This window comes from Heptranchias perlo, chromosome 17 (assembly GCF_035084215.1).
Source record: "Heptranchias perlo isolate sHepPer1 chromosome 17, sHepPer1.hap1, whole genome shotgun sequence".
Lineage (NCBI taxonomy): Eukaryota > Metazoa > Chordata > Chondrichthyes > Hexanchiformes > Hexanchidae > Heptranchias > Heptranchias perlo.
Genome location: NC_090341.1, coordinates 14,960,704 through 14,983,062, shown reverse-complemented (window position 1 = coordinate 14,983,062; position 22,359 = coordinate 14,960,704). Strand labels below are relative to the sequence as shown.

At 42.9% G+C, this 22,359-nt stretch overlaps 2 protein-coding genes and 3 non-coding genes across 5 annotated transcripts in view; 2 read left to right on the top strand and 3 right to left on the bottom strand.

Annotated features, from left to right (window-relative positions):
• The window catches only part of camk1b (calcium/calmodulin-dependent protein kinase Ib), a 158,389-nt gene extending 152,843 nt beyond the window's left edge, over window positions 1–5,546 (bottom strand). The window contains exons 1-2 of the mRNA XM_067998561.1: window positions 5,428–5,546; window positions 4,966–5,087 (exon numbers count right to left, since the gene is read on the bottom strand). Of these exons, the coding sequence (XP_067854662.1) occupies window positions 4,966–5,048 (83 nt within the window). The 5' untranslated portion in view covers window positions 5,049–5,087; window positions 5,428–5,546. The remainder of the gene's footprint in view (window positions 1–4,965; window positions 5,088–5,427) is intronic.
• Window positions 1–22,359, top strand: part of arpc4l (actin related protein 2/3 complex, subunit 4, like) — a 449,372-nt gene that overhangs the window by 391,950 nt on the left and 35,063 nt on the right. The gene's annotated exons all lie outside the window — the stretch shown is intronic.
• Window positions 13,339–13,410, top strand: trnap-ugg (transfer RNA proline (anticodon UGG)). Its single transcript has one exon. It is a non-coding gene; the product is annotated as a tRNA-Pro (tRNA).
• Window positions 13,668–13,739, bottom strand: trnap-ugg (transfer RNA proline (anticodon UGG)). The gene has a single exon. It is a non-coding gene; the product is annotated as a tRNA-Pro (tRNA).
• Window positions 13,929–14,000, bottom strand: trnap-ugg (transfer RNA proline (anticodon UGG)). Its single transcript has one exon. It is a non-coding gene; the product is annotated as a tRNA-Pro (tRNA).

Below are 22,359 nucleotides of genomic sequence, written 5' to 3'. Positions count from 1 at the left end.
TTTTCCATTCCAAGCCTGCGGAAACTGTTCGCAGCTTGTTAAAAATGCTGCGATCTGATTGGTTGCGGGGAGAGCGTGATCCTCTCACTTCTCCCGTGGGTCGTGGCATCGCTGGAGCTAACGCTGGGCTCTTCTCTGCTTCCTATTAGAGGAAGCTCACCCAGTAAAGACCGCGGCAAGTTAGTGGGTTAGTATAAATCTGTGGAGCAGCGAGCACTGTTGGTTCGCCGCTCTGAGCAATTTCTGGACCAATGTAATAGAAGGAACTACGCACCTCATAATTGACACTAGTACAATCATCCATTGCGGCTCACATGTGCGTCATACAGGACGTGTGTACCCTTTACATAGCTGCTGTACCAGTCCGAGATCCTCTCCATAACATACTATGCTCAAACATCAAACCTTCTGGAAAGAAGACTCTTTACTCAGCTAATTGTGAATGTAAAGAGGTACACAGCAAGGGGAGTCAGATGGAGAAGATGCTCATTTTGAATTTTCTTCCATTTGCACACAGCAGATTGAATGGTTAATCTGGAATAAAATTATTCTTGCTGTATGGCACTAGAATTTAGAAAAGTTAAGCCTTCAACATGAATTAAAGAACCAAGTGCTTCAATCATCTAAAAAAAAGGGGAGGGGGGTCCATGCTTGATTGTTCATTACAAGTATCTACGTGTGCTTTTACAACATGTTACTGCTGAGCATCTGGCCCAAACTCAATCACTAGTTGCATTTCATCCATCCACTCTGCCCCAGCTCCTCAGGAAATGAGAGCCACTATTTTAATAATGATACCCCCCACCACCGACAAAATCTGATCAATTTTCAACTAGAACTTGTTGAGTTTTAGGTTGACTGTGAGATAGCTGATCATCACCTTTGGGCCACAGTAAAGTGCAAGTAATAACCAATTTACCCTACTGGAGCGAAACTTAACATAATTATATCACTTGGACAGAATATGGGGCGACATTAAGCGAAAACTACTTCCCTTCTGTCGGTCTGTGGCAGCAGACAGATTTTTTTACAAAAATTATCATTTGTGGAACCAATGTAATAAAATACAGAAATGACCCAAAGATTGGCTTTCAGAATTTATGACATTGTAACTGGTGGCTGGCAGTTACTTGTGAGGCAACACTGGGAAATAAACTCAACATGTGGACCAGTAACAGTGGGTACTGCATAAAATACACAAGACTCCCATCCCAGTAATCTCCAAGAAATCTATATGGAGGAAATAAAAATTCATTGCCAAAGAAAGGAAGGAGGCGTGGGTGGGAACAAACTATTTGGAAACCAAAACAAAAGTGTTAAGGGCCTGGACTTCGATCACGTCCCAACTGAGACCCATTTATTATGAGCAATGTTTGTAATGATTTCCTGGCCAGATCTGAAGAATAGCAGATTGCATGGAGTTGCAAGAATCTCCTCAGGTCTCAATTTTAAAAATGTCTTTTTTTTGTTTTAGTTAATTTTCTACCTTAGTACTTGCTTTATGATTCTTGTCCATGCACAGGAAATTAGATCAGAGTTCAGAAGCAAAGGAATGTCCTTGGCAGAGATTACTAAAGTATTGATTGAAGTGTAAATAATGGTAAAAGTTTATTGTTCCAATGTGTAAGTATCAAAATTCAAGTTGGTCAAGGTGGTGTACTAATGCTCAGTTGTATGCACTACAGTACAGACTTAATCGTCCTCGCCAATGAGTTCCTGATCTCGGCCACCTCGTGCGGGGAGGCAGGGTGGAACCAGGCTGCCTGGTCAATGTGCTGGGTGGAGGAAAGAGAATAGAGAGTGAGTTGTTACCTGGCTGTTCTCAAATACCTCCTGGTGTCTCGCCAAAGAGCAGAAAATCTCATGCCACTAGTTGACTGTGTAATCTCAGCAAGACCCAAACAAGGGGAGAAAGAAAATAATCTTTAAAAGTTATCACATGCCCTCACTAAATACTCGTTTAGTTTATATTGTACTCCTACAGATTGTTTTTTTAAAAATTACTCATGAGATTGCCACTTGGTCTATTTTGAGAGAGAGAGAGAGAGAGAGAGAGAGAGAGAGAGAGAGAGAGAGAGAGATAGAGATAGAGATTAAGTATATGGACTCACCAGAGATCAAGTGAAGATTTTTCTATTTTTACAGATGTGATCTAAATAAAAAGAATTATGGAAACATTTGGCACAGAATACAGGCAAAGAGATTCTATTAATAGATTCAGCAATCCTTCACATTTAACAAACTACCCAAGAAAACATTCCCAGTGAGAACAAAGTTGCTGAAAACATTTTTTTTTGCTCCAGGTTCCAACTTCTGACTCACAAGTAAAGTTTCACCAGCTAATGCCTGTAAACTAGGTACAAAAAAAAGATACACACAACCCTTCAATACAAATCAAAGCAATGCTCAATACAATATATAGCCTTTAATCATGACTGTGTGTGGGTTTAGCTGCAGGGCTAAATTTTATTTTAAGTTTTGCTGTCCATTTACAGCCCATTAACATCAACTGTCGTCGCACAGAAGCTAGTTTCAAATAAACTCTCAAAGTACTTGTGGTTCCCAACTATCACTTTTAAAAAATTTTGATCAGATTTAAATCTAGTTTTTTTTCATACATACTAGGATTTTCATCTTAACCAAACATCTAAGAAATGATAAACAGTGAAGATTCAACAAAAATTACTGACAAGTTTATTTCAAACATGAAATAAATGGGATACCGTTTTTATATCTCACCAAATTAAATATTGGCAAATACTACATTAAAAGTACAGTGGATAAGCTATTATTTTCCTGTACTGTGCAAGAAACTGTTTTTATCCTGTTCATGAGCAAAATCTTCATAGCTCATTCATGATTTTTTTTAATCTAAAGCTGCATTTTAAGGGGTTTAAAGTTTGTTGCTCTCAATACTGTACCAAAAATCAATGCTATTAACAGTTCTAAATTACATGGAGTTGCAATTCCACCTCATTGTACACATGAAGCTTATTTCTAAATTCAGTGAGAGGTTGCTGGTTAAATGCGCAAGTCCCATCCAATGAACATTCAAACATACAAAGAGATCGAAATCTCTCTAAGAGGCACAAAACTTTGGAACTTTATTTGACAAGGCTATTTTTCTAATCAGCGTGTGTTTTTTTTCTCTCAATGTTTATTTCACCTTTGTGCTGGTGTATCAGTGGTTTTTTAGTTTAATCTGAATACACAAAAAGTATTGTACATCGGTAACTGAAAACCAATACCCCTTCTTGTAAAGTCTGGCTGATTCTTGGAATAAAAATTGAATTGCAGTTCCTCATGGAATGCACTTGCTGTACAGTATTGGCAAATCTGTTTGACAAAGAGCATATTCTACTATAGCATGCCAAAAGCTGGACTGATTTCACTTTGTAAACTTCTTGGAAAATTGAAGATTGTATCTGTGGGTATGAACAGGTGATTTACATGCTAGAGATAACAAAAGACAAATACATGCAGCCAGGTACAACACAATCAGGCTAGCAGAAAATAATACGTACATGAACATGGTAAATGAACAAAGTGAATTTAAGCCTTGGTTGTTTCTTTGGCAATACTTCAACAAATACTTAGACCAGAATAATCCTCAAACTGGTTTCAATCTGATTTAACAATGACTACATTTATACTTAAAAAGAAACAATAAATGCAGCTAATGGCTTAAGATATTGATCCAATTACTTTGGTATTTTCCAGCAGAGTGTTTCCTTCTCCAAATCTATAGGTTTTAAAAATCTTTTAATCACAATGTACTGCAGCCTATACCAACTGTATGATGGGATAGACAGCTGCTTGAAACTTCATTCCATCTGTAAGCGATGAATTTAAAATCATCATTTTTTTTCCCCAACATAAGGGAAGTTATACTCAACAGATAATTATGCAAATTGATGCAACCTCCTAACCAACCCTGTTGAATAAAACATATTCTTGCTGTAGTTATGCCCTCTTCCACCCTCTGGAATCTAACATTCCAGATGCTCTAGTGGTATCATTGTAGAGAGATATCGTCAAACAAATCTGAGCACTCTTCCTGAAGCGTTGGTCAAAAACACCCAAACCTAGCATTGGAATGAGCTCTCCAGGTCAGATATTTGGTTAAGAATTATTAGTTACATTCTTAAAGTTGTAAAGCTATTATGCACATTTCAAAGTTGCAACACATCTGATGGATATTTGAGAAGATGTATTATAGTACTGACATACAGACCAGTAAAATACGATTTTCATTGCCTGTTCACCTGGCCTCAATCGTCACTAGGGTTCCCTCTCCTCATTGCTTTCCAGGGACCTGTGCAAAGTACACCTTATGTAGGTGTTGGAAGAGGACTTGATCGGATATCCCACAGAGTCAAATCCTGATGCTATCTAAGCTCACATATAAGAGAATGGCTGAAGACCCTATAGAACCATACCTCAGTTCAAATAACATTTGCCTGAGGAAGGAGGAAGTCTCCGAAAGCTTGTGAATTTAAAATAAAATTGCTGGACTATAACTTGGTGTTGTAAAATTGTTTACAAATGAATGGAGAGGGGGAGGGAAGAATCATAAAAGGCAGATGCAGTAATAAGCAACAAGTCAATGTATTGGCACTCAAATAATGGATTATGAAAATAATCCACTTTTGCATGGAGGGAGAAGGTAGACTGCTACTGACCTAGGGACAAATTTCCTCCTACCTCTTTTATCACATGCAATCACTTTCACTTGTGTGTAACTTGCAGATTCAAGTGTCACCCACCAAAAGGGCAACCCCCAAATTACAGAAGTATGAAGTGTTCATACCAAGCTATCAGGCTACCAGAATATACATTTTAAGCAATGCCATTTTGTGAATTTATTCAAATCCCGGTATGGAGTTCTGATCTCTGCCAACAAATATAATCAGTTCCCAGAGGGGCAAAAAACCCACAAATATAATGAATTCGGATTTTACTCACGTTCCCAGGACTTCTTTGAACTCGTACGCCACTTTAATTTCCTCCTTCTTTTTCCATGTTTTGTCCATCTCTCCTAGAGGCATCCTTTTTTTTTATATTTTCAAAGAGTGCAGCTTCTTCCACTAAAAAAAAACAGGGAGGAGGAGAAGAATCATATTGGCTCTACTTTCGATGCATAAAAAACCCGCCTCAAAGCAGCAACCCGGGCACAGCATTAAGCTCAAGTCATCTCCCTAGGTGTTCGTCAATTATCGCTGCCCAAAGCAAAGAAAAAAAAACACTATGGGCTCAGACTCGCTTTAAGAGATACACAAAAAATGAATTAGACAATGATTCTCTTTAAGAAAAACAAATAAGAAGCCTCAAGAATCGTGTTGCTCTCTCATTTGTAACACACACTAGGTAACGCGGTTGTCGTGATCATAAAAGCAACTCAGTGCCCAAAGCTGCCATGTCGCTTACCTGAGGTGTGTGAGGTGCGGGGTGAGTGACTGCAGCCTCTCTGCCTGTCTATGTGTCTCGGTCTAAGTGTTGATGGGGGTGTCTCTCCCTCTCTCTCTCTCTATCGCTCTGCAGCTCTCGCTCCATCCAGCGCTGGCACTCAGCTACTGCCGCAATGACGTCAACACCACCCGGGGAGGGGAGGGGAGGGGAGGGAGGATGCAAGAGTGAGTGAAGTCTCAATGGCCGCTCTCTACCAATCAGAGACAACGAGGAGGCGGGTCCTGGCGAAAGCTCTGTCCTATCAGAGTCGAGAAAGGCGGGGCTTAGGCAGAGACCTGGCCAATTGAAAGAGAGGGAGGGAGCTTTGGAACCAGGTTGGCCAGCCCTGGGAGCAAAGCAACAGGAGTGAAATCAATAATTGCAGACTGAGATTCATATTAATAAATATTCATCTAAAGAGAAGGTAGGCCGGAACAAGGATTGTGCAGCCACAGTAACTATACTCATGCATTAATTACACAAAGTCCTAATCCTCTGCAAACACATGAGTAGAAATAAATTAGAATAATCAAACTCTAGTATATATTTTAAAATCCTCATCATTTTTAAATTGTTGAACCAAAAACAGAAAATGCTGGAAAAGCTCAGCAAGTCAGGCAGCATCTGTGGAGCAAGAAACAGAGTTAACGTTTCAGGTCGAAGACCTTACGTCAGAACTGGAAGATGTTAAAAGAGTTAAAGTTTTTGAGCAAATACAGAGCCAGGGAAAGGGGGGGAACAAGGTGGGGGGGGCAGAGGAAAGAACAAAAGGGAAGGTCTGTGATAGAGTAGAGGGCACGAGTGATTAAATGACAAAAGGGATGATGGTGCAAGGCAAGGAAGGTGGTAATGGGACAGGTTAAGAAACAAAAGATTGATCGGCGGCAGCAGAACCATTACCGGCACTAGCTGGTCAAAAAAGTGGGAGCAGTGGTTATGATCTGAAGTTATTGAAATCAATGTTGAGTCCGAAAGGTTGTAAAGTGCCTAAAGGAAAGGACAGGTGCTATCCCTCGAGCTTATGTTGAGCTTCATTGGAACAGTGTAAGAGGCCGAGGTCAGAGTAGGAGTGGGAAGGGGAATTAAAATGGCACTTCCCACTCCTACTCTGACCTCTCTGTCCTCGGTCTCTTACACTGTTCCAATGAAGATCGAGGAACAACACCTCATCTTTCGTTTAGCCACTTTACAACCTTCCGGACTCAACACTGATTTCAATAACTTCAGATCATAACCAGTGCTCCGATTTTTACGGTCATCTGGTGCTGGCAATGGTTCTGCTGCTGCCATTTACAGCTACTCCTGATCAATCTTTTGTTTCTTAACATGTCCCATTACCACCTTCCTTGCCTTGCACCATCAACCCTTTTGTCATTTAATCACTCATGCCCTCTACCCTATCACAGGCCTTTCCTTTTGGTCTTTCCTCCCCTCCCCCCCTTGCTCCCCCTCCTTTCCTTGGCTCTGTACTTGTTCAAAAACTTTAACTCTTGTAACATCTTCCAGTTCTGACGTAAGGTCTTCGACCTGAAACATTAACTCTGTTTCTTTCTCCACAGATGCTGCCTGACTTGCTGAGCTTCTCCAGCACTTTCTGTTTTTGTTTCAGATTTCCAGCATCCGCAGTACTTTGCTTTTGATTTTAAATTGTTGTCTTCTCTTCCCCTTAAGGTGACCCCAGGTCATGAGGTTTGACAACAGGTGGCCTGCCCACAGTGTCGCTGTTTAACTGACCACCTGAACAGTACATAAGACCTATCTTGCAATAACTGTGCTTCCCCAGCCGAGTTCAACAACTTATTTAGTGAGAAATCACAAGTACAAACTTACATCTTACACCAAACCACCAAGAAATTGTCGTATTTGAGCACATACATACACATAACAGATTATATAATGTACATCTGAAGAGATTGCCTGTTTATAAAGTGCAGCTGTATGGAAACTTTTTGTCAATAAGAAGTACAGAGGCAACCTGTTTGTAATCAGCAACAGTACAGAGAAATGAATACTTAATTCAAAAAATGCTTATAAAGGAAGATCATCTGACTCTAAAAAGCACCTGCAGCAGAGACTATATATCAGTGGTGAGCAGCTATATTTAAAGATCACCTATCTGTAACAGACAATCAATCTGGAAAAAAACACCTGTACAGTTACACCTCTCCATCTGCAAACAGCACCACTAAATGGAGACTATATTCATGTAAAAATCACCTGCATTTATACCATCTGTCTATAAAAAGCACAAACAGACAGAACATCTGCATGTAAACATCATTGTATGCAAATAGCACCTACAGAGAGACCACTGTATGTAAATAGCATCTAGAGGATTTATTGTATGTATATAGTGCCTATATGGAGATTGTTATATGTAAATAGCACCTACACGGGGACCACTATATATAAATATCATCTAGGGAAACCATTGTATGTGAATAACACCTACCAGAGATTACTGTATGTAAGTAGCTCCTACCAGAGACCATTGTATGTAGATAACACCGACAGAGACTACTGTATGTAAAAAGCATCTACTCAGGGAGACAGTTTGTAAATAGCACCAATCAAAAACCACTGTCTGTAAACAGTACGTGCACACAGATCATTGCCTGCAAGGAACACCAATGCACAGGCCGATGTATGTAGGCAGCACCTACGCACAAACTGCTGTCTCTAATCAGCACCTACAAACATCTGCTATTTGTAAATAGCACCTACACACAGACACCGCTGTCTACAAGGAGCACCTACACAGACATCATTATAAATAAGGCATAACTACGCACAATCCACTGTTTATAAGGAGCACCATCACAGACCAGTGTGTAAATAGCAACTCCAAATAAACCACTGTCTATAGGAGTACTTACACATGGACCACTGTCTGTAAACAGCACTAACACACAGACCACTGTCTGTAAACAGCACCTGTACACAGACCACATCTGTAAACAGCACTACACATAGACCACTCTCTGTAAATCATGTCTGTAAATTGCACCTAAACACAGAGCACTGTCTATAAAGAGTGTCTATGCACAGACCACTGTATGCATGCCTACACATAGACCACTGTTATAGAGAGCATTAGTGTATAGAAACTGTGTGTTTGTAAATAATGCTGGATGCACAGCTGGATGTGCAGATTATCTGTGCCAAGAGATCATCTGTCTGTAAACAACATTTGTACACAAAGATCATGTTTTTTAAGAACCCTTGTACAAAGCAAAAACATATTTCTATAGACTACATATGCAGAGTGTACTTGTGTATGAAGAACACATACACAGGAGAGATGACCTGTCAATAAAGAATATTCAATCAGTGTACCTACTGATTCATAAAGAGTCGTTTTACATAAATCATCTGTAAAAAGAGCATCATCAGCAAGAGTAGGCATTCAAGCAAAGCATCTTTCCTAGTTCTAGTTATATCCCACTCCCAGGCATCTAATATTCTCTATGTATCTCACTCCCGGGCATCTAATATTCTCTATGTAACTCACTCCCGGGCATCTATTACTCTCTATGTATCTCACTCCTGGGCATCTATTATTCTGTATGTAACTCACTCCCCGGCATCTATTATTCTCTATGTATCTCACTCCTGGGCATCTAATATTCTCTATGTATCTCACTCCCGGGCATCTATTATTTTCTGCATATCTCACTCCTGGGCATCTATATTCTATATGTATCTCACTCCCTGATATCTATTATTCTATATCAATCTCACTCCCAAGTATATTATTCAGTGCATCGCACTCCCAGTTTCTGTTATCCTCTGTGGATCTCACTCCCATCTGTCTGTTATTATCTATGTGATTTACACTTACTACTACTACTAATACTACTACTACTAATACTACTACTACCACCACTGCAACAACAACAACAACAACTCGCCTTTTTTTTTATATATATATAGCACCTTTAACGTAGTAAAACGTCCCAAGGCTCACCCCTCCCTATCTCTGTAACCTCCTCCAGCCCTACAACCCTCCGAGATCATTGCGCTCCTCCAATTCTTGCCTCTTGCACATCCCCAATTCCTCTTGGTACAGGAGCATTATCAAACAAAATTTAACACCAAGCCACAAAAGGAAGGTATTAGGACAGGTGATCAAAAGTTTGGTCAAAGAGGTGGTTTTTAAGGAGCGTCTTAAAGGAGGAGAGAGAGGTAGAGAGGAGGAGAGGTTTAGGAAGGGAATTCCAGAGCTTAGGGCCTAGGCAGCTGAAGGCACGTCCGCCAATGATGGAGTGATTAAAATTGGAGATGCACAAGAGGCCAGAATTGGAGAAGTGCAGAGATCTCGGAGGGTTGTAGGGCTGGAGGAGGTCACAGAGATAGGGAGGGGTGAGGCCATGGAGGGATTTGAAAACAAGGATGAGAATTTTAAAATCAAGGTATTTCCGGATCGGGAGCCAATGTAGGTCAGCGAGCACAGGGGTGATGGGAGAACGGGACTTGATGCGAGTTAGGATACGGGCAGCAGAGTTTTGGATGAGCTCAAATTTATGGAGGGTGGGCGATGGGAGGCCGGCCAGGAGAGCATTGGAATAGTCCAGTCTGGAGGTAACAAAGGCATGGATGAGGGCTTCAGCAGCAGATGAGCTGAGGCAGGGGCAGAGACGAGTGATGTTACGGAGGTGGAAGTAGGTGGTTTTGGTGGCGGAGCATTTATGTGGTCGGAAGCTCATCTCAGGGTCAAATAAGACGCCAAGGTTGCCAACGGTCTGGTTCAGCCTCAGACAGTGGCCAGGGAGAGGGATGGAGTCACTGGCTAGGGAACGGAGTTTGCAGCGGGAAGCAAAGACAATGGCTTCGGTCTTCCCAATATTTAGTTGGAGGAAATTTTTGCTCATCCGGTACTGGATGTCAGACAAACAATGTGTCAAATGAGAGACAGTGAAGGGGTCGAGGGAGGTAATGGTGAGGTAGAGCTGGGTGTCGTCAGTGTACATGTGGAATCTGACATGTTTTCGGATGATGTCGCTGAGGGGCAGCATGTAGATGAGAAATAGAAGGGGGCCAAGGATAGATGCTGGGGGACTCCAGAGGCAACAGTCTGGGAGCGGGAAGAGAAGCCATTGCAGGTGATTCTCTGGCTATGACTGGATAGATAAGAATGGAACCTGGCGAGCGCAGTCCCACCCGGCTGGACGATGGAGGAAAGGTGTTGGAGGAGGATGGTGTAATCAACTGTGTCAAAGGCTACAGGCAGATTAAGAAGGATGAGGAGGGATAGTTTACCACGTCACAGTCACATAGGATGTCATTTGTGACTTTGTTAAGGACCGTTTCAGTACTGTGGCAGGGGCAGAAACCTGATTGGAAGGATTCAAACGTGGAGTTGCGGGAAAGATGGGCACAGATTTCGGAGGCGACAACACCTTTCAAAACTTTGGAGAGGAAAGGAAGGTTGGAGATGGGACAGAGGGTTTAAGGATGGACAGAGGGTTTAAGGGTGGGTTTTTTGAGGAGGGGTTGATGACCGCAGATTTCATATATATATATTTGAGGTATATTCTCTATATATTAACTTCAGTGTCTGTTATTCTTGATTTAACAAGCTACTTCTATGGATTTCTGTGACCTTCAACTGATCATTACAATAATATGTCCAAATCTTTGTTTTAGTTTTGTTAAATCTTCCATTCGTTTTTTTTCTTTTTGCTTGTTTGAGATGTAAATTTTCACACTCCCAGACTGACCAAATCCCTGACCCTAAGATTTGCAGCTTGATTGCAAAGAAATGTTGCACTGCCCCAAATATTGACACGCAAACCCACACAATAACCCTATCTTAACCTGATCCAAAAAATAGTCCCAAAATCCAGCAAAACTGACATCAACTCCTACCAATCAACCCTGTCCTAGCCTACACTTGAATCAAGTTGCATAATACACAATAATTTTGTAATGATGTCTTCTTCTTCAGCTAGCTTTACAGGACTTATTTTTATAAACATATACTTTCATATGCATCATACAATCATGTGGAAAGATCTATAACCACGGCACCTTGACTGCTATTCATTGATCACATCTATTCATGCATCATTGCTCCTAATTCAGCCCCATTTACATGGGGAGGTATTGTCATTGACACCTGGGTTACACAAAATGTGTGAAATGCACAGCAAATTGATCAGAACACACTGTATGCATTATCAAACCAAAGCAGTGTGCCACTACCCGCTCCGGGGAGTCTCTATTTCATTCTTTACCTTCCATAAATGTGGAACTCGCTACCACAAGGAGTAGTTGAGGTGATTAGTATAGATGCATTTAAGGGGAAGCTAGATAAACACATAAGGGAGAAAGGAATAGAAGGATATGTTGATGAGGCAAGTCATTAGATGTATTCAAGAAGGAGATAGATATATTTCTTAATGCTAAAGGGATCAAGGAATATGGGGAAAAAGCAGGAACAGGGTACTGAGTTAGATGATCAGCCATGATATTTTGAATGGCGGAGCAGGCCCGAAGGGCTGAATGGCCTACTCTTGCTCCTATTTTCTATGTTTCTGTGAGGTTAGATGAAGGGTGGGAGGAGGCTTGTGTGGGGCATAAACACCGGCATGGGCCTGTTTCTGTGCTGTACATTCTATGTAATTCCATGTAATTCTGGAGTCAGGTCCAGCACTGAATCTAGATTTAGACAACAAGTTTGCTGTTGGTATAAAATGGGAATTGCTTCTCTCTAAGCCCTTTCCCTAATGGTGGGCACCACAGGGCCTCAGCTGCATAATTGACCCAAATTGAAGAATCATGATCCAAACCAGGAATTATGCAGTTTTAAGATTGGATAGGTGATACAATCTTTTATTAGTAGCCCCCTCCCAGGTAGCATTTGGTACGCTGATGCCACCCTTACTAACCTAAAATAAGTTTTCTAACCAACGCTAAACTTGCTGTGTAAATGCACACTTAGTTTCAAATATTGAACATTTGTTTTTGTTTATCTTGATGGCAGGGTTACTGGGGAAGGAAAACTTGGTTTCATGTGATTTTTTAATTTAACTTGAAGTAACTGCATCCTAATATAAATTCTCGCCTGCAGACTCCTCTATTCCCAGTCGGATGGGAGACTCTCCTGACCAATGTCTGATCTTTGCTGTTACTTCTCTAACAATCCAATGCCCATTATGAATTTAATTTGTATTTACAATGAATGAGATATAATAGACGGGGCACCTAACAGCTTTTCAAAGTAAAGGTAGGTTAAATGAAATCTTTACGCAGGTGGGAGAATGAGATGAAATGAGTTTGAAAGGGTTTAAACTTTTATTAGGACTTGCAGACGGTCTGTGAGATTCCTCTTGAATGAGAGGCGGGTTCACAATACGATTGGTTAATGGTTAACGAATCAGAACTCATACAGACCCCAACGTGACCGTGTGTGCAATCCCGTTCCGTGTGGTGCCTGTTTTGAATGAAACGCCGCAACTCCGCGAGTGACGGGGCTGAGGAGGCAGCAATTGCAGCGGGGCGCCCCCTGGTGGAAGGGAAAGGAATAGCTTTCCTTTCACTCAACCTGTCACTCACTCGGGCTGCCCCTGTCAGTCTGCACTCAATTGGTGGACTCCACTGCCTGTTTTTTTGAGTGCTTTATTTTACTGATCTGTGACCCTTGCCTTATATTTTCTCTTCCCGAAATCCTAGGGTGGAATTAATGCTGGAAGTGTTTGACAGTCAAACAACCTACGGCATTTGCATTGGCCCCAAATGTGCTGGGGGCGATGTGATGTTTGCATGGGATCGTTTGTACGATGGTGGGGACTTGGATGTGAAGGGGTGGAGGGAGGAAATAAGATTATAAATAGCATTAATAGTTCGAAACTGACTTTATGTAAACTGGCTGCAGGCTCTTAGTATAGCGGCTCGTTGGTCTAGGGGTATGATTCTCGCTTTGGGTGCGAGAGGTCCCGGGTTCAAATCCCGGACGAGCCCTTATTTTAACCAAAACTTTTTCTACAGTTCTATTTTTCCACGATATAATGAAACCCACTCTTTTTTTTATTTGTGCAGCTCTTCACCTAATACGTTTAAAGTTTGCAAAGAATTTAAATCGATGGATCACAATAAGCTGCAGCCGCGGGTATTCCACAAAGATCTCAAATATAAATGCTGCCGTGTATTTAAACTCAATGCAACTTTGTATCAAAAATTGCGGATTAATATCGATTTTGTTCCGCTGGGATAAAAATGGGCTCGTCCGGGATTTGAACCCGGGACCTCTCGCACCCAAAGCGAGAATCATACCCCTAGACCAACGAGCCGCTATGATTAATGTATTGCGCCAGTTTACATAAAGTCAATTCTGAACTATCAATGTTTTTTGATTCCAATTCTTTTTATTACTTCCCACCCCCCCCCCCCCCACCATTAATCGATCCCCTGCGAACCTCAAGTCGCCTCCAGCGTATTTGTAACTCTCGGTCAGATACTTGTTTCTCTGTGATAAAAATGGGCTCGTCCGGGATTTGAACCCGGGACCTCTCGCACCCAAAGCGAGAATCATACCCCTAGACCAACGAGCCACTCTTACAGCAAAGTTCGAACTTTTGGTACTCATTGCAGTCCTGCACAAATATTCTCATTCCAGGCATTATATTTGCAAGAGGTTCCACATATAGTTTTGCACTAATGCACATCTTTCTTTCCTGGCTCACGTTTTGCTGACATCCATCTCGGGGATTATTGCAATGCAGAGGGCACTGACCAGACAGCTTTTCCTGTCTTCAGTATTCTCAGCAGTCAAAGAATAACTCGGAAACAGGAATGAGGGGGAATAAAGGGACAGTGATCAGGAGACAGGGATATGGGGAAAAAGCGGGAACAGGGTACTGAGTTAGATGATCAGCTGAGTCAATGCTGAGTCATTGAATATATTCAAGGCTGAGATCGATAGATTTTTGGACTCTAGAGGAATCAAGGGATATGGGGAGCGGGTGGGAAAGTGGAATTGAGGTCGGAGATCAGCCATGATCTGATTGAATGGCGGAGCAGGCTCGAGAGGCCGTATGGCCTACTCCTGCTCCTATTTCTTATGTCCTTACGAACTGCTCGGAATAAATACTGGAGCTAGAGGCGAGATGCAACGGCCCAGAAATTACTGCAATGCGCTGGGTGACGTTAATTGGACGTTTTATCTCGTCGTTCAGATGGCACTATATTTACCATGTCGCGTCTTAAATTAGTCATATACTGTATCCCAAAATGTTATTTTCTGAAAAAAATCTATCTAATTTGCATTTCCGAGTTTCGAAACAGCTTTGCATCCTGGAAATGATTGCCTTCCGACACCAGCAGGAGTGCGAATCATAGAATCATAGAAAGTTACAGAACAGGAGGCCATTCGGCCCATCATATCCGTGCCAGATGAAAAACAGCTATCTAGCTTACTCCCACTTTCCAGCACTTGGTCCTTGGCCCTGTAGGTTAAGGCACTTCAAGTGCTCCTCCAAGTACTCTTTAAATGAGTTGAAGGGTTTTTTTTATTGGTTCATGGGATGTGGGCATCGCTGGCAAGGCCAGCATTTATTGCCCATCCCTAATTGCCCTTGAGAAGGTGGTGGTGAGCCGCCTTCTTGAACCGCTGCAGTCCGTGTGGTGAAGGTTCTCCCACAGTGCTGTTAGGTAGGGAGTTCCAGGATTTTGACCCAGTGACGATGAAGGAACGGTGATATATTTCCAAGTCGGGATGGTGTGTGACTTGGAGGGGAACGTGCAGGTGATGTTGTTCCCATGTGCCTGCTGCCCTTGTCCTTCTAGGTGGTAGAGGTCGCGGGTTTGGGAGGCGCTGTCAAAGAATCCTTGGCTCTACCACCTTTTCAGGCAGTGAGTTCCAGACCCCCTCCACCCTCTGGGTGGAAAAGTTTCTCCTCAGCTCCCCTCTGAATGGCAACACTGGCACAAAAATACTGCCAAGGCAGATAAAAAGTTTTTTAAAAACCTGTTGGAACAATTCATTATCTGCTGGAGTGAGTTCACCACAGTTTCATTGTTCCCTTTCTGGGCTTCCAAGGTTGAGTGTCATGCCAGGACCATAAATCAAGTTATTAACAGGGTCCTTATAACTTGAATTACCAGCCCTAAATGGCAGCGGCGAGATTAATTCACATTAATGGCATAATCCAGCAATTTCATGACATGCAATTAATTTCAATCAGGAGGCCCACAGCAAGGTTGTAATTTTTGGTTTGTCAAGGGTAACGGTGGAGCGATGCAAGTTGCTACAAATTGCCGGATGTTTTATGAACTAACAATGGCGAGTGCTGTTAATTCGCCATTATTTTTCTGACAATTTCTGGCCCATTATGTTAGATGAATGATACCCCATTGCAAAATAACAGTACGCTATCTAATTAGATCCAAGAGTGGATTAGAGATAGGTGAGTTTGAGTGGGTGTTAATGTTTGTCTGGAGTCTTGAATTAATGCGATCAGGAGGTCAGTTTATGGTCACTATGCAGAATAAATGGGGCATTCAGAATGAGGCACCTTTTAGGGTCACAGAGCTTAGTGATTAAATTAAGAAATTAAGAAAAACGTAAGACCCCAAAATGCCATTCAGCTCACCCAACTCCCTCTCATTGATGTGACTTATTATTTATGTATCTCACACTTGGGTTGTTATTTGTTCTGTATTGGACGTATGGCTCAAACACTTTCTCAGCTTATTAGAGCTAAGGATGAGGGAGTGAGATCGATGTGCAGTGATTAACTTTAAGTTGTTCTTCTTTCCCTGTGGGGAAGCATCTCATTTCTTTAATTTGTTCTTGGGATGTCGGTAATACTAGTAAGGCAGTAAGAGGGCATTAAAACGGAACCAGATAGACCAGACATGTATGGATGGCAGGTCTGACATTAATGAACCAGTTGAGTTTTTACAACAATCCAGCAGCTTTCATGGCACAAGCTCACAAATTTATTAAATTCATGACGGGATTTGAATGCCTAACCTTTAAGTTGCGAGGCCAGTACCATAACCAATAGGTTACTGTGCCCAAATATTTAACCAAGTCGCCCGACTGCTTCTGGAGATTCAAAATTTAGCATGTAGGATATAGTGGATGGAAAACTTCATCTTATTCTCCCATTATGTAGCTTGGTGGCATTCGTGTCTTATATTCTATTCAATTTTTTTCAATTTTCCTTTCATCTCTCCGTCCGTATTCTCTTTACTCTCCTCTCTTTCTTTATCTCTTCACACTGATTCTTAATGAGTGGTTGCATGCATTGGGAGACAATTCCAGGAATAATGGGGGAGAAATTGGATAGTGCTGGCTTGCACAGGAGATGATCTCTGGGCACAGCGGATGATCTCTGGGCACAGGAGATGATCTCTGGGCACAGGGAATGATCTCTGGGCACAGGGAATGATCTCTGGGCACAGGGAATGATCTCTGGGAACAGGGAATGATCTCTGGGAACAGGGAATGATCTATGGGAACAGGGAATGATCTCTGGGAACAGGGAATGATCTCTGGGAACAGGGAATGATCTCTGGGCACAGGAGATGATCTCTGGGCACAGGGAATGATCTCTGGGCACAGGGAATGATCTCTGGGCACAGGGGATGATCTCTGGGCACAGGAGATGATCTCTGGGCACATGAGATGATCTCTGGGCACAGGGGATGATCTCTGTGCCGGAACACGTGGGCCCGAGACCCGATCAAAATTGGACTTTGGGCCTCATTTAAATTAGACTGTCGAGCTGCGGATGCTTAGTGCGCATCCCCAGGCAGCTCGCTGGTGAAGCGGACATCAATTTTGGGCCGCTTTGATGCCAGCAGAGGTCCTCAGGTAGATCCTGGAAAGGTGGGGGAGGCGATTGGAAGGAGGCCGAGCGGGAGCCAGCAACAGTTTTCGGGACTGCTGTGAAACAGGAAGGAGCACTCCTGCTCCTCCCGGCTCCACGTTCAGGTAAATATCTTTTACAAAACTTACCTTTTTGGTGGTGGCCTCCAGTGGCCCCTTTAAGGATTGCTGGTTAGGCCGCACGTAGACCTGGATACCCTGAACGCAATTGGCTCGGCGTCAGCTACATTCAGGGCAGCCCAATTTCGGGAAGGAGTCCTAAAATGGTCATTAGATCTCCTATTTCCATTTGCAAATTGACTAACGCCTGTTTCAGGTGTGCTCCCCAGACGTCTATACTGGAACCTTTACCAACACGGTGGGCGGCGCACCTCCAGCACGGAATGTGCACACGCTTCCCTCCTGCTTCATCGGAACCTTAGATTTTACGCCTGTAAAACGGGTGCAGCACCAACAAATATCTAGGCTTGGGTTTCTATGGGTCAATTCCCTGCATTATTTTTAAAAACTCAAACAGATCACCCCTTAATTTCTTCACTCTGGGGAATATAACCCAGTTTATCACCATAACTTCATTCCATGTATCCTCTTGGTGAATTGTCACTGGACTTTCTCCAAGACCAGTGTATCCTTCCTAAAGTGGGGCACCCAAAATCGAACACAGTATTCCAAATAAGATCTTACCAACATTCGGTATAATTGAAGCAGTACTTTTTGCATTATATTCTACATGTCTTGTGATGAAGTCCATTATCCTGTTAACCTTTCTGAATCTATAAACTATCTTTTAATGACTTATGGACCTGGATCCCTAAATTTCCTTTGTTCATCTACCCCCTGGCAATTCCCCATTTAATTTATATTCCCATTAGGTATACTTATGTCCAAAGTGTTACTGCCTGACACTATGTTACATTAAACTGCATCTGCCATCATTATGCCCTTCGGTGTAATCCATCTAGGTCCTTTTACAATTTTCTGCTCTCTTTCACAATTCATTCTATTTGTTAGCTTAGTATAATATTTACATTTAGATATATTGGGCATGATTTCTACCTCGAGCCAGGAAGAGAGCAAGATGGATAGATTTTCGCACTGGAAACCCAGAAGTGAGGTGATTGCAACTGAATTGAAGCCAATTATTTTTGCTTCCGGGTTTCGCGTCGCCAAGCTGCGCAGTGGGCGTACTGCGCACCCGCATGATGCGATCTAAAGTCCACTATCTAAAGGGCAATGCAAAAATGAATTTTGGAGGAGAAAGGAAAAATTAAGCCATGGATTCAAGGAGATCAAAGCCAGTACCCAGGTTCACAGATGGTTCCACTGAAGTACTGCTGGGTGCAGTGAGGACCAGGAGGGAAACAATTTACCTAAACGATGGGAGGAAGAAACCTGGTTCTGCCACCAAGAAGGTGTGGCTGGAGGTGGCTGAGGAGATGAGCAGCAGGAGCATAGTGCCCAGATCTTGGCTGCAGTGCAGGAAGCGTTTTAATGACCTAACCAGGTCAGGAAAATTGAGTACAGTTGCTGATTCACCTACATCCTGTGGTCTGCAACACCCCCACCTCACTCTGTCTTGCCAAGCGTACTCCATCACATCACTCCTCACACCCACTTAAGTTTCAGCAGCACCCATCCTTCACTTTCTATGCATTTCCTCACTTCCCCATGCATCTATCCACCGCTGATAATCACCCCAATCCTTATGCAATGTGATCCATCTGTCTCACAGTCACCCTCACCCAATGCACTGCATCCATCAGGTGAATACGTCACCTTCAGTCACCCTCAGGTCTGTTCTTTCGCCCCTTATAGGAGAAGAGAGCACAAAACACAAGGGAGAGGGCGAGATCTGGAGGTCCTCCACAAATAGTCCAGCTGTCAGATGCAGAGGAGGAGGCCATGGAGATCAGTGGCACATTTGCATCCCTGAGACTGGGAACCTGTCGTTGCCTGCTGACAGAACTTAAAGATCTTTCACACACATGATGACTTTATTTCATCAATGACTGAACTGTGAGAAACCTAAGTATGGTGATTGCTAAGATTGTTACTTTGCCATGAATAATTCATATTGTTTTCTCTTGTCTTCCAGGGCTTTTGCGCGTACAAGAAGAATGTGCGGAGATGCATGACATTGATTCCTCAGAGGACCTCACTCCTTCTGAGGATGCACTGTCACAGGACATACAGCCATATACCAGAGCAGATACTCGCACTTCGGTGGGTCACGTTAGCCCGTTAGTTGAAGTGTCATCTGGTGATTCACAACTCACAAGTTAGCACGTGCAGATATTGATGGCAGGAGCAGCTGTGAGGCGTCCTCGTCGGAGGGCATACTCCTCCCCAAGCTCTGCTTAACTGGACACAGATGCTGAACCCTGGGAGCCATCGTTGAGAATGCGAATGATTGAGGTACAGCTGCAACCTTGCGAGGTACTGGAAAATGTGCCACACACTCTCCACAATAGCAGAGAGGATAGAGGAGTCCAACTCCAACATTAGTGGATTGATGTCGCAGGTAATTGTGAGAATGTCTGCCATGGATAGAGCTGCCACCTCCATGAAGTTTTGAGCAGGGCTCTCAAATGAGTCTATGCAGGCCATGACCACGGCCGTGCAGACTTTGGAAGCTAGCATGTCTGCCGCCTTAAACAGGATGACAGAAACCTTATCCATGGCTTTACAACGTGTCACTGATGTGCACCATGCTGCTCTCCAGCAGAGTGGTAGGACTGATGTTGCACTGGCCCAGGTGAGGGATGTTGGTGAAAGGGAATGGGAAGTGGGAACTCCACTCAAAGTGCTCCCACGTCTCACCCATTGCCCCTCACCTCAATCAGTATCCGCAATGCTGCCTCCTCTCCCGATGGCTGAGTCTGCCCTTGCACAGCTGTATGTGGAGCATTCTTTGGCAGAGCCCTCATTGGCTTCAAAACCCGGAGGAAGTAGGCCAAAAGCATCTCAGCAGTGCGGGCAGGGATCTGAGCAGCCTGCCACTACCTCTGTTGAAGCCACAGGGGATGCACCACATAGAAGTGGTAGGAAGCATAAATTCAAGAAATTGTAGTTCACCAAGGGTATGCACATGGATGTTTGGAGAAATGTTAAGTTGTGAAGTTTCCTTTTTTTAATATTGGCACATTAAATTTATTGATTTGCACCACTTCCACATCTTGGCCATTATTGCGTCCCGAGTGTGAAGTGGCCCTTTCATTTGCTTCATGATAAATGCCAATACATAAAGGTACCGATTGAGTGGATGAGGAATGGGTGTACGTGTGATTGAAGGACTGTTTTGTGCAAAGGTGGTGGGGGGGGGGGGGGGGCGCGGTGGTTTGATGGTGGTGGTAGAGGTGGTAGCTGGCCTTAGTATTTCATTGTCTCTTTTTTGCTACTGTTACTAAGGGAACCTGTGAGCGATGAGAGCATCCCTGGCATCAATGTGCACAGCTGGTCTGGCGACGGGTGCCCCATCTTCATATTCCTACTCTTCCTCTTCTTCAATATGGTTGCCATCAGAGGATGATTGACGAGTGCCTTCATCGTCCTCCACCTCTAAACCTCTCTGCTGCGCTATATTGTCCAGGACACAGCACACCACGATGATTCTGGAGACCCTCGCTGGTAAGTACTGAAGGGCGCCTCCAGACCTATCTGGGCACCTGAAGCGCACCTTCAACATGCCGATGGCTTATTCAATGACACATCTGGTGGTCATGCTCTGGTTGTAGTGCTTTTGTGCCTCATTGGTGGGGTCCCTCACAGGTATCATGAGTAAAGATTGCAGGGGGTGTCCCTTGTCCCTTGTTTCCCTCAACTCTCAATGTTAATTATCCTACTAACGACCTACCCACAGGCACTAATTGGAGGCGTGACCTCTGCAATTGGGTTCTGCGCGCGCATCAAAACGTGCCCATGTTAAATCCAGAAATGGGCGCGTTGGAGTTGGGTTGTGGTTGCAATTGAAAAACTTACTATTTTCACCTCCCAGCCAACTCTAACCCACCTGTTCTTAGGGGTTAAAATTCCCCCCACTATATTCTTTCCCCAAATCTAGGCAATTTATGTGCAGTATTTTGCAAAAAAACCACAGCATCAAATCCTAGGGGATACCACCCATCACTGCCTTCCAAACAAAGAATGTTCCTTTTGCTCCAACCCTATCCCCTACCTCCCAGTTTCCTATCTATGCCATGAAGCTATCTCCCGTTCCATCACCTCAAGTTTAATAAATAATATCTTGAGCTGAACATTATCAAATACCTGCTGAAAATCCATCTAAATAGCATCCATTTATCATCTTCTATAATTGGCAATGAGGTCAATCAATTAATTCAAGCTACAACTGCACAATTTAGAAAATGTTGCATCAGGCAAATCAGAGCACACGTGATCATTTTTTGTTACATTTTTAAAAACTTTTACAAAACATTTAGAGGTGGTATCATTGGGTAAATTTCATATTCAATGTATTTTTCTTTAGGAATTTATACATCTGCATTTCTTGAAAATTCTGTGTTATTCCCAATTAAAAATAATATTGAAGACTTACTGCTGCAAATATTAAAAACTGCACTAATTCATGATTGCCCACACCCAAATGAGCCTATCTTGAAATTGCTTTTGACTAACAGAGCCCTGGAACTGAATTGATGAAGTAGTCCTAGTTAATGGTTGGTGTACAGTAATGATCTGTATCAATGGTGATTCACTTTTGTTCTGGTGGTTCCCGTTGGCTTTGTGGGATAGTTCAGTGGTCTCAAAGAATCAATTGCTTGGATCTCTTCTCCAAAGCATGTGGCTGGCTGACAGAAGAAACAGGTGGGACTTGATCTGTAAGTTTTTACTGAGTATTGACAGCACTGTGTCAGCCAATGAGTTGGAGGCGGGCCGGGTCTTACGGCAGGACACGGCAGAGTCTATTTACTCAACAGTCTGTTTAAACAGAGTCTCCCGATAAAATCAGGATTATTTCTCCAGGAAAATCCAGTAAGTGGAGGATAGTTACATAATACAAACTAAATAAATAATGTGTAAAATCAATCTCAGTCACTTACAGCAGTGCGGTCTCC